The sequence below is a fragment of the Cibotium barometz genome, chromosome 66, assembly GCF_041138505.1.
Source record: "Cibotium barometz isolate CiBa-2024 chromosome 66, ASM4113850v1, whole genome shotgun sequence".
In the NCBI taxonomy this organism is placed as follows: Eukaryota; Viridiplantae; Streptophyta; class Polypodiopsida; order Cyatheales; family Cibotiaceae; genus Cibotium; species Cibotium barometz.
Genome location: NC_141111.1, coordinates 9185186 through 9202792, shown reverse-complemented (window position 1 = coordinate 9202792; position 17607 = coordinate 9185186). Strand labels below are relative to the sequence as shown.

The 17607-nt window shown below is 41.2% G+C and overlaps 1 protein-coding gene and 1 pseudogene across 1 annotated transcript in view; both read right to left on the bottom strand.

Annotated features, from left to right (window-relative positions):
* Positions 1-13545, bottom strand: part of LOC147602744 (trihelix transcription factor ASR3-like) — a 54964-nt pseudogene extending 41419 nt beyond the window's left edge.
* The window catches only part of LOC147602743 (pentatricopeptide repeat-containing protein At5g27110-like), a 4852-nt gene continuing 497 nt past the window's right edge, over positions 13253-17607 (bottom strand). The window contains exon 1 of the mRNA XM_086797502.1: positions 13253-17607. This exon is cut by the window's right edge and continues 497 nt beyond it. Within this exon, the coding sequence (XP_086653628.1) occupies positions 15032-17607 (2576 nt within the window). The 3' untranslated portion in view covers positions 13253-15031.

Below are 17607 nucleotides of genomic sequence, written 5' to 3'. Positions count from 1 at the left end.
CAAGGTCACATATCATTTCTTGAGAACATCTTGGTTTTGAGCTTGTAGCCGTGTGATATCATTCAAAGGTGTGGAATCTAGATTTTGTAAAATCTACCTTTATGTTTTATTACTTACCCCATGATCCATGCCACAATAGTTATAAGTAGCCAGTGGTATGTTTGAGGGCACACCTTGGTTGAGTTGAGGAAACTTTATAGGGCATTCCAAAACTTGATGACCTTGACAGTGTTAACAACAATAAAGAGGCATTCTCCTTCCCATTGCATTGATGTCCTGACCCCTTCCCATAGCAGTAGGGCAAGTTGGTGAATTGGCTTGACTCCCCCTCTCCCATCCACTACATAATAGTCTGGATGAAGCTCCATGGGGTCCTCAAAGAAGTGTGGAATGGGTTCAACATCCACCTCATATTCTTAGTAATAGTAGGCTCCTCAAAGCTTATACGAGGAGGTGTCACCCTTGGTAGAGGTGTTTGTGGTCCTAAGACTAGTGGAGGTAATGGCACCTTGGGTGCATTGTGCATACCCTTTGATAGGAGTTGTTGCGTGGGATTGCTTGATTTGTTTTATAGGACCGAGGACTAGTGTTTGTGGTAGTGTCAGCAAGGCTAGCTATGCATTGGGCATGCCCTTTGATAGGAGTTATGTTGAGATATTGAACTCATCTAGTGAGGCGATGGACACTGTGATGACCCGCCTGGGGGATAGGCACCCCACACTTACACCACAGGCATGGTTGGTGAGATCATGGGTGATATGCGGCCAGTGGGATAACAGGCTGTGTGTGACAGCCATTCTAGAGACTTGCATAGTTATAGCGCTAGCTCATTTAGTTGGGTTCACACTATAGAGAACCCTTGTATGTATTTGGTTAAGTACCTTTTCATATGGTGTGCTCTTATCTTTGTATATGGCGTGTTGAGTGTTGTGTGAAGAAGAAGATTTTCAGCCTCTCACCTTGTGTGTTCTCTTTTAGGGTTTTGTGAGTGTGTGTGTGTGCTTTTTGCACGAGCTCAAGCTCTCTTCTCCCCTGCATCTTTTCATGGTATCAAAACCTGGTTCATGCTAAGGACTAAGCGACAAGCAAGAGAAGCATAGGAAGCAGTACAAGGGTAAGAGCTTCATCTACTCTTCCCTATTTATGTTGGCGACTACACCCTTGTCGAGAGCTCTACGGGAGGCACTGACAAACGATTTCTGATTGAGGAGCTTTCTTCGCGGGAGTAAAGCTATAGAGCAACTATACTATTCTATCGGACTAAGAATTTCGGGCCGAAAACGCGTTTCGGGCGTGTTACGACCTTCGTTTTTCAAAAAGCAGGCGATTTCGGCACTATAGGTAAGTCATCGATTCTCTGCAGAACTCTGTTTTAAGAACTGCAGGAAGACAGATTGGTTGTGCAGACATCGTGTGTGCTGCAAGGAGGTCAACAGTTGCCATTGGGTGTATGTATGCACATTGAGGTCACTGGTGACATTTGAGTGTAGTACAATAGCGCTACAGAAAATACAGTGGCCGAACAGGTAATCAGAATTATGGCCCAGCAGCAACAACAACAATCCCAAAATTCACAACAACAACAATACCAGGTGGAAGAGGCCAATTCAGAGGCAGGGGAAGTCAAAGAGGTCGTGGAAATTGGCAAAGGCAGCATAATGATACACATGGATGTCTTTATTGTGGTAGTAAGCCTGGACATGTGCAAACAGATTATTATAAGAGGCAGGCTGACATGCAAAATGAAAAATTGCAGCAAAACAACTATGCGTCCTCGAGCAGAAACAATGAGGATAATGAAAGGTTGTTTGTTATACAGCATGTCGTTAATGCCATGTCTGAAAATGTTGAAGCAGCACATAAAGATGATGTATGGTACGTTGATTCAGGTGCTTCGAACCACATGACAAGTCATGGGGAGTGGTTCAAGGAGATGAAAAACCTTGAAAGACCAGGTTTTGTGGAAATAGGTGATGACACTGCTCATCCAATTGCCCATGTTGGAGATGTGCCATTGTCTATGCAGAATGGCAAAGTGAAGTACCTTGCAGATGTACTTCATGTTTCGAACATAACAAAGAATCTGGTTTCAGTTGGCCAGATGATTGAGCAGGGTCTGCAGGTTTGGTTTAATCCTAATGGTTGTTATGTTGAAGATTTTAAAAACAAGTGCAGGTTGGTTGCAAAAGGCAACAGAGTGGGCAGAATGCTTACATTGAATGTAAACATGCCTGAAGTGAGTACTGCAATGTTTGCAAATGGTTCAGGATTTATTGCAGACAGACATTTGGCATAAAAGAATTGGACATGTGAATGAGCAGAGAATGAAGTCTATGCAGACTAAAGGAATTGTGACAGGGCTGCCAAAGTTTCAAGTTGAAGGTATGTAAAAAATATGTGAAGCATGCCAATTTGGAAAGCAAACAAAGCATTTATTTCCACGTGACAGAAATGTGAGCAGAAATGCACTAGATGTTGTGCATTCAGATGTATGGGGTCCTACGAAGACCATGTCTATGGGAGGCTACACGTATTATGTGACATTTATTGATGACCACACAAGGAAAGTGTGGGTATACTTCATGAAGGAGAAGGGTGAGGTGTTCACTCATTTTCAAAATTTCAGAGTTATGGTTGAAAAGCAAACAGGGAACATGTAAAGTTCCTAAGGTCAGATGGAGGGGGAGAGTACTTCTCCAATGAGTTCTCTGAATTTTGAACAAGAATGGTATTCAGAGACAGTTTACATGCAGATACACTCCCTAGCAAAATGGAGTTGCTGAGCGAAAAAACAGGCACATTGCTGAGATTGCGCGAGCATTGATGGGAGAGAAGAATATGCCGCATAGCTATTGGGCTGAGGCTGTTTCTACGGCAGTTTACATCATGAATAGGACTCCAACTACAGCCATACATGATGTAACTCCACAGGAGAGGTTTACTGGCAGAAAACCTGATTTGTCTCATCTGAAAGTCTTTGGATGCATTGCATATGTGCATGTGCCAGATGAGCTGAGAACTAAGCTGGATCCAAAAGCTGAAAAATGTGTGTTTATTGGGTATTCCCTTGAGCAAAAGGGATACAGGTGTTATAACCCTGATACACGTGAGTTGAGGGTAAGCAGGGATGTTGTCTTTGATGAGATGAGCAGCTAGTTTGCTGCTAAAAAAGAAGCTGTTGGGACTGATGTGAGTGGAAATGGCTGATGTGAGTGGAAATGTGGTTGCATAGAATGCAAGTCAGCAAATCACAGTCTTTGAGTAGACCAGGAGAGTCCTCATCTACTAGTGGTTCAGTTGATAGACCATGGAGTGGCAGGCTGTGTCATAATACCAGTCCTGCAAATGTGATTAGTACATCACATAAAGGCAAAGAGAAAGTGATTGAGCCCCTTAGTATGCCTGACATTTTTGCAGGGCATTCTCATGTTGATGGAGAGTCTAGTGGCTTGGAGATGAGCCTTGATGAGGATCTTGGGATACTAGCTATGAGAACACCTGGTGTAAAGAAGGCTATGGAAGCCATGAATGTAAAGCTGCAAAGATCTAGGAGAGTGAAGAATCCTGTGCAGAGGTTTACCTATGATGGTTATGTGGCACATCACTATGCATACATGGCAAAAGTTGTGCAGGTTGTAGAGCCCACATGCATTGATGAGGCTCTTGAAAATGTGTGTTGGGAGAAAGCTATGGATGAGGAGATGGATGCACTATATGTAAATGAGACTTGGGATTTAGTGCAATTTTCTGACGGCAAGAAAGCCATTGGATGTAAGTGGGTGTACAAAGTAAAACATAACAGTGATGGAAGCATAAGCAGGTACAAGGCTAGATTGGTATAGCCAAAGGATATGCGCAAACATATGGCATTGATTATAAGGAAACTTTCAGCCCAGTTGCCAAGATGGCAACAGTGAGAGTTGTGATAGCAGTGGCTATGTCAAAGCAATATAGTCTTTACATCAGATGGATGTAAAGAATGCATTCTTGCATGGGGATTTTCAGGAAGAGGTGTATATGTTGCATCCACCTGGTTATGAGGATGTGAGTCACCCCGAGCATGTTTGCAGGTTGAAGAAAGCCTTGTATGGCTTAAAACAAGCACCAAGAGCATGGTCTGACAAGATTTTTGAATATCTTGTCACTATTGGCTTTCATGTAGCTAATGCAGATTTCTCGCTATATGTGAGACACAATGATAGAGGGGTTGTGCTTGTTGTCATCTATGTAGATGACCTGATCCTTTACGGGGGACCATGATGCAGAGATCTTTGATGTAAAGATCTTGCTTAGATAGAAGTTTGAGATGAAGGATCTGGGGGAGCTCAGATATTTCTTAGGCATTGAGGTGATTAGGTCACCACATGGTATTGGATTACTGCAGAGACAGTATGGCTTAGACATGTTGTCCAAGTATGGTATGACAGGGCTGTCAGCCTATCTTAATGCCATTGGATCAGAATGGCAAGTTGAGTGCAGATTCAGGAGAGATTTTGGAGGATCCTACTATGTATAGGCGCATAGTAGGAAGCTTGATCTACATGATGATCACCAAGCCGGATTTGAGCTATGCTATTGGGTTGGTGAGTCAATTTATGCAAGTTGCACGGAAGCCGCATTTGGATGCATTGAGACGCATACTGAGGTATGTAAGGTCTACTTTACATTGTGGACTATTTTATGAAATTGGGACAGAGATATATGTACATGGGTACACAGATACTGATTGGGCTGGTAGTATCTCAGATAGAAGATTTACTAGTGGCTTCATGTTTTCTTTGGGGAGTGATGCTGTGACTTGGAGCACCAAGAAGTAGCCTACGGTTGCTCTATCCAGTACAGAGGTGCTGCAATATGGTAGCATGTGAGGTAGCTTGGTTGAGAAAGCTACTACAGATTTGGGTCTATCAGTGGATAAACAAGTTGTCATTTTCTGTGACAACATTAGCAGTATAGCCAGGAACCCAGTTTTTTATGCTCGCACGAAGCATATAGAGGTCCACTACCATTTTGTCAGAGAGAAGGTTTTGGCAGGAGACATTGACCTTGTTTATGTCAGCACACACACAGGATCAGGTCGCTGATATCTTCACCAAAGCGTTGGGTACAGAGAAGCTCCACAGATTCAGGGCTTTACTTGGTGTACATGAGATATCTAGTGAGGCGATGGTGGACACACTGATGACCCACCTAGGAGATTGGCCCCACACACCACAGGCATGGTTGGTGAGATCATGGGTGATATGCAGCCAGTGGGATAACAGGCTGTGTGACAGCCATTTTAGAGACTGGCATAGTTATAGCGTCAACTCATTTAGTTGGATTCACACTATAGAGAACCCTTGTATGTATTTGGTTGAGTACCTTTGTATGTATTTGGTTGAGTACCTTTGTACGTATTTGGTTGAGTACCTTTTCATATGGTGTACCCTTATCTTTGTATTTGGCGTGTTGAGTGTTGTTGTGTGAAGAAGAAGAAGATTTTCAGCCTCTCACCTTGTGTGTTCTCTTTTAGGGTTTTGTGAGTGTGTGTGTGCTTGCAAGAGCTCAAGCTCTCTTCTCCCCTACATCTTTTCAAGTTGTACATGGGATGCTCATCCATTGTTTGATTTGTTATAGGACCAAGGGCTAGTGTTTGTGGCAATGCCAGTAAGGCTAGTTGTGCTTTCACTATGTTGGCAATAGCATGTAGGTGTGTTCGGCAATCTCGAGCTGCCTGACCACAAAAGCCACAATTACCATTGTAACAAGCCCTTAAGATTCGACATTCACTGGTGGTATGTCCTTGTTTTGTCGACAAATGGAACACCAATGAAGCTCTCTCCTTGGGTACATGTGTACATTATCCAGAGATTTGTTGGTCTTCATTTCCTCTTAGAGAGCTTTTGTGAAGTCATTCCAAGTCTTTTCTGCTAAGGTATTACCTTTAGCTACAGGTTTTGCAGTGGTGGTGCTATGACCACTGGCTACATATAGTGACACAACAAAGTTAGAATCTGAATCTTTGACTCCACTTATCATCAGGTCATCCTTAATTTGGATGGCATGTGATATCCTCCCATGTGGTGATACCTCTAATGACCAAACCCTTATAGATATCTTCATGTTTAAGCCAGTGGATGAATTGATCAAGCAATTGATTGTTGGAGAAGTGCTCATATAGAGAACAACGAGAGTTCAAATGATTGAGACGACTAATAAAATCCCTCACCAGCTCATCTTCTTCTCTCTCAACTTTGTATAAATGTGAAGCCACACACCAAAAAGCTCCCTCATGCACAAACTGCTTTAAACACCGGTAAAGTTTAGATTTTCTTCAACTCTCAGGGGGGGCTGATACCAATCTCACTAGCCTTGCCATCTAGTGTAAGGCTAAAGGTGTTGGTCTTTTTGTAAACTCATTTCTCTCACCTAAGGCCTTGCAAACTTGATTGAAGACCTTGAGGTGTCTTCTAGGATCTCCCTCTCTATTGAACTTATGCGGGTCTGGCACTCTCTAGGTTGTTAGTCACATGTGCAATTGTGGTGCAGTGTGGGTGGCTTGCACAATCGGTGCACCTTGGGCTGCTAAATTGTTATTAGGCTCGACGTAAGGTCTCTTTCTCTTTCACCCTAGTAGCTTGGATTAGGGCTTCTAATTTTTGCACTTCCTCTTTGATCTTACCATTAGGCAGTAAGGTTTGGGAAAGGTTTTGTTGGTCTATAGGCATTGGGTTGTTAATTAAGATTGGTACCATGTAGATAGGGATTTCCATATGCATGGGGCTCATGTGTAAGGCGACACTAAGTTTGGCCTTGAAGCTAACCTCTCAACTCCCTCATCCCCAAATCAATATGCTACCTAGTTGAGTGTAGAGGTTGCACAGCCCTGAAGACAAACCCCTAAATTAATTGGTCATGGCAACCTATCAAGCTAGTAGTAGCGGATCTAGTGTTTGTTACTTGAGTGGGGTTTTCTCTCTCTTGGTCCAGTATCCCTTCCATTGATTCAAGATCAGAGGAAGTATCGCTACTTGTTTGAGAGACTTAGGCCCTATACTGTGCACTGAATCTCGTTCCTAAAGAGGGTTCCGAGACAAAGATGGGTCGATAAAGAGCCTAATCCAGTCAATATTGTTTCCTATAAACCTGTCTCTAAAACGTGCCCACATCACAACTGCATATCATTGCAAGCTGTTTTAGGGCTAGGAGAGATGTTTCAAAGTGTTTTTTATTTTTTTGGATTTATTAATTAATTAATTTTTTATTTTTTATTTTTTTTCACCAAAGTATGTTCGAAGTGGGTTTTAAGTGCTACCATACACTACTGCGAAAACAAATAATGCACTTTTTTCTGGCTGACCAGAGATGGTTTCCTATAGTTAAGATGGGTCCCTTAACTGTAGGAAAATTGTAAATTTTTTTGGGTCTTGTATAGGTTATACCAAAATGGCCGCAACAGCCTAAAACCTATAACTATTTTGGCTGCCGGCGGGGGCAGCAACTATTCTTTTCCCTTTTTCCTTCTTTTTTTTTTTCTTTTTTTTTTCTTTTTAAATTTTTTAACTTTTTACTTTTTACTTTGACTTTCGCCCTTCTTTTCAATTTCGGGTCCAATTATCTCGTTTTACGGCCAGAAAGTTTCCTAGATTACCACCTAATTTAGTGGACACGTGGCACCTAACTATTGGTCTAAGTTAAGAAAGGATTAATCTTGATTAGTCTACGAATTAACTCTAACCCGAAGGTTTACAGATTTTGTCCAAAATTTGATACTCTCTTACTCTACCCGAGTAGAGAAAGTGATTAATCCATAAAGAAACACAAAATACATAAAAATGAAAACGAAAATAATTTTCTCCTAGAATTAAACTTAGATTAACCAAAATGCAAAAAATGTAGGAAATGAGAAATTAAACTTCGTTAATGATAAATTGAACTTGGATTATCCAAATGCACAAATTACAAAGATTGTAGAAATTACAAAAATTGTAGAGATTGCATAAAATACAAGAAATGCAAAAATTACAGGAAACACATCAAGTCATTCTTTTGAACAAAAATAGATTGCCCACATATCAACCATTTCTAAACATCTCTTCTCTGTCAACATAAGAAAAGAACATGATTATAGAAAATAAACTTTCATGAGGGCTTAGCAAGAGAGTGAGGTCCTGGCAACGTAACCAAAAATGGAGGACTTCACACAACCATAAAATGCTAGGACTCCACTCTCAAGCTTTGAAGAGCCATAGCTCCACCCGAACTCTATCTACCAAAAGAAACACCATGCAAGATGAAGTATCTCTCACTTACCTCTCTCGCTCTCCATAATCAAGGATTCCTTAGGTGCCTCGTTTATGGAGCATGCAAGGGCTCCACGCCGTTGCACCGCCACCGAACACAACACAAACTCACACACTCACTCTCTCACACACATGCAAGCAAAGCACACAAGAGCTCAAACAAGTAACATGCAAGCAAGAAAGTAATAGCACAACAGAGTTGAGAAGAAGAGCACTCTATTAGATTATGCATAAGAGAATGAGAGGTTTTGGTTACAAGAGACCTTGTCTAATTTGTTTTTAGGGTCTACACCCTTGGGCGACCAAAGCTTAAAAAACAAGTCCTCGAGCATCCTAGGCCTCCTACACTAGTGCATTACACTACTCAACAATGAAAACTAGGCTTCCAAGCGCCTATGTGACCAATATGAGGTAGAAGTTGTTCGGTGTGTTCGATCAATGCTCGACATCAATGCTTAGAAAGTCTCCAAAAAGGGTTAACAAAGCACATAGTAAATGCTAGCTTGAAATTGCTAAGGTACTACAGACCTCATCTCGTATGCTTAAATAGGTGGAGCTTCACGTCCATTACCCACCGATATCAGTGATTAAGGTACCTTAATCTGGAGGTGGTGTAACTATGCCAACGTGTTTGCAACCAGGCTCTTTGTTGAAAACAATACACCAAAATATTAGATGTGACATTGGGGATAAGGGCATATGGTCCAAGGATCTTTTTAGCCTTAGTAGATCTTCATAGACTATGGTTAGTAGCATCTTTTGAAGCATATTCTAGGTGCCTACTTGTAGTGGAGGAGGATCTCCTTTGCACTCAAATCTAGGATTTTGGGTTCTCTCTTCAAGAACTTATTAGGGTTTTTCTTAGATATTAATCACACCCTAATCTCTTATACCCCATCCTGTATAAGAGGCTCTCAACTAATTCATGGGTACACAACCTCCATTATCCCATCTCTTATGTCATACATCTTGTTTGTTCTATGTTAATACAATGAGTGTCATCGTGATATCACTCAAGCCAACCTAATTCCATCATGGTATCAAAGCTAGGTTATCCTCCTAAGTTTACATTAGCTACTCCTAATCATCCTCTCTCAATTAGGATTAGTTATCAAACCAAACACTAGGGACGAGAAAACTTTCTGGATTAGCAAGGATGAGAAGGCTTTGGCCATCATAGAATTGGGACTGAGTGACACTTATATCCATTATATAGATGGAAAGGACTCATCCAATGAGGCTTGGAACATCTTAGACACTCTCTTTGGAGCTCAATCAAAGAACTCTAAAATCAACCTCCTAATCAAATCCTTTGAGGCTAAAATTAAATTCAAGAGAGTCAATCCCAACTCATCTGAATTACATGAAAAGTATTCTCAACCAACTAGCTGGAATATGGAAGAAGACATAATCATAGTTGTCCTCTTAAAAAGTTTACCTCCACTAGAAAAAATACCAAACACCAGTGTAGACTCCCTGGTGTATGGTAACATAGTGGAGTGTATATTCTCATCCTTGCTAGTGGAGTGTAGATTTCTCACTTACCACTCAACCAAACATCAAGGTTCTTCTTCAAGGCTCTTCCCAACTCATAGGTGAAGAGGTAGCCAGCATCAATTGCTCCAATGACTCGTGCAGCAGCCGGGAAAGAGATGGTTAGTCGTTGCCCTAACTTTTGGGTAGAAATATAAATTCGTCATCATGTGGGAAACATTTCCTGATTCCTCACAACCCTAGAGATTTTCGGCAACTGCAAATCTAGTGGTGGGCTCAGATTTGCGATTGAATGATGGGAGAAGCCGAGTCGGATCTGTACACCTCTCAAAGAGTTGCATCACTTCAACAGAGATTAATGTCTAGTTGTTATGGCTAATACAGAGGTTTAAAGTCTAAAACCCTTCTTATTACATTGCTAAAGCATGTGGTTTACCCCCTTGGCCTAATTGTCTGTGGAAGCCCATCAATTTCATCATCTAATACACTCTAGTTTGGCTATCCCAAAATAGTGAGTTTTCTCACTAGCCCTCATCATTGGAGGATTAATCCCTGATTAACATTGTTAATCATGCCTTCATCATATGAATCCTCTAATGTAAATCATCTAAAGCTAAAGAACAAAGGCAAGAAGTCAAAAACAAAAAACCCAATAGATAAAAAACCATGGTACTATCATCATGCAAAAAGCCATAGTTTCTTTGAGTTTTTGTCTTCTAACATGCATCTCTATGGTGATGGGGGATTTTAGTTTCTAGCTTTGCATCTCAAATCTGTGTAAGGATTTAGACATTGCCCTTTGGATTCTTGAGCCAAGAGGTAAGACCTACCCAATATGATGGCTAATGCAACTAAAGTAAATAAGTTTGAAGGGTACAACTTTCATACGTGAAGATTAAGTTTACTCTCATGAGAAAAGAGCTATGGGGTGTAACAAATGGAAAAGAAAAAATACCAAACACGAGGGACGAGAAAACTTTATGGATTAGCAAGGATGAGAAGGCATTGGCTATCATAGCCTTGGGACTAAGTGACACTATATCCATCATATAGAGAAGACAAGAAAACTTTATGGATTTTAGTAAGGATGAGAAGGCTTTGGCCATCATAGCCTTGGGACTAAGTGACACTTATATCCATCATAGCCTTGGGACTAAGTGACACTATATCCATCATATAGAGAAGACGAGAAAACTTTATGGATTTTAGTAAGGATGAGAAGGCTTTGGCCATCATAGCCTTGGGACTGACACTTATATCCATCATATAGATGGAAAGGACTCATCCAATATGGCTTGGATCACCTTAGACACTCTCTTTGGAGCTCAAACAAAGAACTCTAAAATCAGCCTCCTAATCAAATTCTTTGAGCTAAAATTAAATTTAGGAGAGTCACTCCCGACTTATCTAAACTACATGAAAAGTATTCTCACCCAACTAGCTGGGATCACAAAGAATATTGAAGAAGACATTATCATAGCCGTCCTCTCAAAAAGCTTACCTCAAAAAGAGTATGGTAACATAGTTACTACTCTAACTAACTTGCCAGCACCAAAGCTTATGGATGTGGAAGCATCCCTCTTAGAAGAAGATGTAAAAGTTAAGCAAAGGTGGGGCATTACGGATGGTGCTTTCTTCAATAAAGGGAGCTATAAGAAGTCCAGCAAAGGGTTCTCCAAAGGATCAAATCCAAAGAAAGACTTCTCCAAGAAATCCTACAATTTTTGTGGGAAACCAAGGCATGAAGAAAAAGACTGTTTCTTTAGAAACAAGGCTCAAAAAGACTGTTTCTTTAGAAGCAAGGCTCAAAAAGCTCTACTTTTAGGAACAACAGACAACTCGAGTGAAGAAGAAAAGGAAGACAAAGGAGCCTTAGTAGAGGCTACATCGAGCATGAATGGGTTTTCTAGACCGCCTACTTGTAGTCACCCGTATATCCTAAGTGAAATGTAAACATAACTAGAATTCTAGCATCTGGTCATCAACTTTTGGCATTGTAAACTACCATGAGTAAGACCTACGGGCACTTGGCATCATAACCAGAGTTGTAAACAGTAACTAGAGCTAGGATTGTCATCTTAGTAGCCATGGATATTTTATTGAGAGAGGGTGTTGAAAACAATACACCAAAATATTACATGTGACATTGGGGATAAGGGCATATGGTCCAAGGGTCTTTTAGCCTTAGTAGATCTTCATAGACTATGGTTAGTAGAACCTTTTGAAGCATATTTCAGGTGCCTACTACTTGTAGTGGAGGAGGATTTCCTTTGCACTCAAATCTAGGATTTTGGGTGCTCTCTTCAAGAACTTATTAGGGTTTTTCTTAGGAGTTAATCATGTCCTAATCTCTTGTACTCCATCCTATATAAAAGGCTCTCAACTAATGCATGAGTACACAACCTCCATTATCCCATCAGAGTACACAACCTCCATTATCCCATCCCCTGTGTCATTATGCTGCCCATTTAGTTAATCATGTGATTAGCATTAATCTCTCTTTCACATCTTGTTTGTTCTATGCTAATATAATGAGTGTCATCATGATATCACTCAAGCCACCCTAATCCCATCACTCTTTACACCATTACTTGAAATAGGATGTTTGCTTGTGATGCACTTGTCAACTAGTATAAGTTTCCGAAGGAGGTGCCAGTCCAATAAATGCATTGTTTAGGTTTTAGAGTATAACTATCTCCTTATTACTACCTAAGGTAACAATGTTCAATTTATTAATGTCTACCTTTAGCCTATATGGCTAATGAAGAAAAGAGCATAGGTATATATGTGAATGCCTATATAGAGAAAAGTTTCCGAAGGAGGTGCCAGTCCAATAAATGCATTGTTTAGGTTTTAGAGTATAACTATCTCCTTATTACTACCTAAGGTAACAATGTTCAATTTATTAATGTCTACCTTTAGCCTATATGGCTAATGAAGAAAAGAGCATAGGTATATATGTGAATGCCTATATAGAGAAAGAGAAGAGTGAGTAGGAGGTGTGCGTGTACATGGGTGACCCTTAAGGGTGGATGTCAAAAACAATTTTGTGAGGCACCGATCAGGTGTAGATAGTACTCTTGAAAGGAACATTGGTGATACTTTCATAAATATCAATGTGCGTGAAGGTAGGAAGAACTAGTGGTAATATTTTTTCATTATTCCTAAAGAACCTCTTTTTTGGATACTTTTTCTTGAGAGAGAGAGAGAGAGAGAGAGAGAGAGAGAGTGTGTGTGTGTGTGTGAGAGAGAGAGAGAGAGAGAGAGAGAGAGAGAGAGAGAGGGAGAATGTCACTTGTGTGTGAAAAGAAAAGAAAGGGAGAACCTTTAATGGATATGATGTTATTAATTCCAATTATCTATATAAATTTATATTGACATAGCATCCTGATTTAAAGAAATGATATGGGAGTGAATCAAAATGCCCCATAGAGTGGAAATGATGACAAGTTTACAAAGAGACCTGTACACGGTTTGGGAGATTGAATGTGAATACGAATGAAGCAAAGATTGTATACAAATGATTGTTATGTTGATCTATACAGCAACTACACTGTAAACAATGTTTACACAAGGTGAGTCTTGGCTAACTAAGGTCTAAACCCAAGGCCTCTAACCTTGTTGTCATGCTGTAAAATGGGCTATCCATGACCTTTTTGTCCAGCTGCACCAACATGAACAGTGGACTGCCTAAAGACCTTCTCCATTCAGTTGCTAATGTTTCAAACCACCATGCTGAGTCAATATCAATGTATCCCTCGGACATGGCTCAAAAACCAAACACCAAGTCAAAAGGGACGCATCCCTCATCCATATTGCTTAGTACCCAAGGTTCAATTGTCTCCTTGTTAAGGTTTTGCACTTGATTAGAACTTATCCTTTTTTTATTATCTTTTCAAGGTGGGTATCATCCAACCCAAACCATGGTCACACGTAGCATTACCATCAAGCCACAGCTAGCATAGAAGATTCATCCTCTTCATTCAAAGCTGGCATGTGTGTGTGTGCTTGTGTTACTTTCTTCCAAACAATACTTTGTCCTCTCCCATCTGTATGTGTAGTGAAGGAAGTCAAGTGTATATACTCTTTGCAATACTTCAGCATGGATCTTCTTCTTCCCTCGGTCTGAATCACCTAAGACTCGCATGCATTTAAGAGGCATAGAAGGTTACTGCACTCGGTCTCACACCACCTCTCTCCATATCTTTGAACACATGCTCCAATGGGCCATCTTTAGCATACCCCGCCATCATGAAAGAACCTCTGGTCTATGCATTTGATAAAAAATGCCATGCGCATCCTTGAAATTTCCAGAGTTGACATATGTATTAACCAGGCTGGTTGCTGTGTCACTATCCATCATGACTCCCATCTCATTAATGTATGTAGGGATCCGTTGGTTGTCTTACAATTTCCTCAAATTTGTGCACCCATTCAAAACACTCATACTAGCAGCCTTGTCTTGCTTCACAGAATCCACATCCATGCCAGTGAAAGCATCCTTTCTAACGTCATGTCGTTGAACCGTTCTGTGAGTAAATTGGAGTGCATTAACTGCACTACTGCATTGACAACATGCATTCGTAAACTTAGACATTGAAAAGACTTCAAACTTGAAAGGTGCATGTCTGCTCATGGATGCACCTCACAGAAAGACCAAGCGGTTCATATAGAACAGCTCAGAAGATGCACGCTTGGCTGTGTAGTAGCCGACATGGCACATGCCTCATCAAATGGCTAAACCCAATGTGATCCACATACTGATCAAGAAATTACCCAGAATGTTAAAAATTATGGTTCCACATAATTGTGTACATAACACACTAGAGTTTCGCATATCTGATCATGATATGAACCCCCAATGTGGCTAAAAGGGTTCCACGTATCTCAACATGATATTCACCCTGATGAGTTACACATGATATGGCACATTAGGGTTTCACATAACCCTTTGTGTTAGATTAGTGTACCACATGATGGATTCCACATAATATGGTACATTAGGGTTCCACATACATCATCATGATATTAACCCTCATGTGTAGACTATAGTTCCCACATCCTACTCTTAAACCCAAGGTAGCACACTAGAGTTCCACAAATCTGATTGTGAAATTAACCCAATATAACACATTAGACTTCTTTGGAATGTATCATAAGGTTAGACCAATAAAATGGTCAATTTCTGTTCTTTTGCATATTATCAAACAAGGAACGATCATGAATCTGTAATTGGTGTACACATCCTAATTCTAGCAGGAGGCCAATTCGGTTCCTTCTTGTGTCTCTAACATCATAATTAAGCTCACTTGTGGGACAGATCCCTCCCCCATCACTATCCTCCCTATCCTATTCAACTTGGCATGCATCTCCCAACTCAGTGGGTGCTTTTTGCCTCCCACAAGGAACTCAAACGCCTTGTGTTTTATCTCAATCCAAGCTCTCCCAGGTTCTTTCCATGCAGCAGCACACTTTTTCATCTCTTGAATCTTGTCTACCTCATCCCACTTGTGAGCATCAGCATAGAGACCAGACATGATTACGTAACTGGAAGCCTCATCCGGATCCAACCGAACAATCTCATCAAAACAATGCTTTGCTAGCTCCATATTGCCGTATGTTCTGCAGCCAGTAAGTAAGGACATCCAGCTGATAGTATTAGGTGAAACTGGCATTGCCTGCAGGAAAACTCGAGCCTCTTTTAAGCAACCCGATCGACCAAGAAGGTCAATGATGCAGTTGTAGTGCTCGACACTAGGTCTAATGCCATAGTCTTTTGCCATCGATTCTAAACAATGATGGCCTTCCTTGATCAAACCAGCATGGCTAAAGGCACTCAGAACACTAGTAAATAGTACATTATCTGGCTTCAAGCCTTTCTGATGCATAACATCTAAACAATGTCTTGCCAGTTTGTAATTCCCAACCATGGCATATCCTGCAACCAATGCACCCCATGACACCACGTCCTGATTAAACATACTATCAAACACTTTCTGAGCTTCTTCTAGCTTACCACATTTAGCATAGAAATCAACAAGTATGTTCCCAATGATTAGATCTGATTGGAACTCTCTTTCAATAATTTGAGTATGTATCAGCCTGCCCTGCTCTAGAGCCCCAACACTGCAGCATGCTTTCAAAGCACATACGAAGGTGACATTCTCTGGTTTCAGGCCCTCTTGTTGCATTTTACTAAACAGCTCCAGTGCAAGGAATCCTTGTGCATGCTGGGCATGCCCTGCAATCATTGCACCCCATGACACAACATTTCGATCCGATGATTCATCAAAAACTTTCCGTGCATCCTCTACACTCCCACATTTTGCGTACATATCCACAAGGGAGCTCCTCAAAGCCATATCTGATTGCAATCCGCAACTAACAATCTGTTTGTGTATCAGCCTGCCTTCATTTGATGCTCCCATACTGGCGCATGCTTTCAGAACACATAGAAACAATGCACTGTCTGGCTTGATACCTTCCTGCTGCATCTCCTTAAAGAGTTGAAAGATGAGATGGCTTTGTCCATGCTCCAAAAATCCTGTTAACATTGTGCTCCACAGGACCCCATCTCGACTTGGTAATTTCTTGAAAAGTTCCCATGCCTCACCTACACACCCACACTTTACATACATGTCGATAAGGGCAGTTCCAATAGTGACATCTATTTCAATCCTGCTCCCAATTAGCTCATAATGTATGAGCTTGCCCTGATCTAGGGCCTGTATGCTGCCACATGCTTTTAGAATTGCAATGAAGACGACCCTGTCGGGCTTTATGCCTTCCTTTTGCATTCGCTCAAAAAGATCGAGAGCTAAAAGACCATGTCCATGCTGAGCATATCCTGCCATCATTGCACCATATGATACCACAGTCTGATATAGCAAAGAGTCAAACACACTCTTTGCTTCTGATAAACTACCACATTTTCCATACATATCAACAAGGGTACTTCCGAGACTTAAGTCTGTGTCTAAGGTGCCTTTGATGACATGATCGTGGATCAGCCGGCCTTGTCCGATGGCCCCCATGCTGCCACATGCCTTTAATATGGAAAGGAAAGCAACCCGGCCTGGTTTTATGCCCTCCTGTTGCATTTGTTCAAAAAGTTCAAGAGCCATCTTGTTGTGTTCATGATGTGCATATCCTGAAATTAGCGTACTCCATGTTACCACGTTTGGATTTGGTAACCTTTTGAATACTCTTTGCGCCTCCTTTAGACTGCCACATTTGGCATACAAGTCCACAAGGCTGCTCCCCAAGGAAACATCAGAATCAAGTTCGCTCTGCACAATCTGGTTGTGAATCAGCCTACCCTGCCCTATAGCCTCTAAACTGCAGCAAGCTTTCAGTATGCATAGAAACATAACCCTATCAGGCTTTATGCCTTCCTCATGCATCCTATCAAACAGCTGAAAAGCAGTAACACCTTGCCCACATTGGGCATATCCTGCAACCATGGCACCCCACGACACGACGTTCCGATGTTCAAGTTTGTCGAAAACTGAATGGGCCATCTTGAGCTGTCCACATTTGGCATACATGTCAACGAGGGTACTCCCAACAACCACATCGGTTTCAAATCCGCTCTTGATGATGTGTTTATGTATGAGGCCGCCATGGCTCAAGTCTTTGATAGTGGTACATGCTTTCAAGGCACCAAGGTATGTGGCTTTATCTGGGATGAAACCCTGCTGCTGCATGCCATGGTACAATTCAAGGGCTCTCTTGCCATGGGCATTCTTGGCATGGGCTGAGATGATGGCATTCCATGTGTATGTGCTTGGTTTTGAGACCTTGGAGAAGACATCATTTGCCTCTTTTA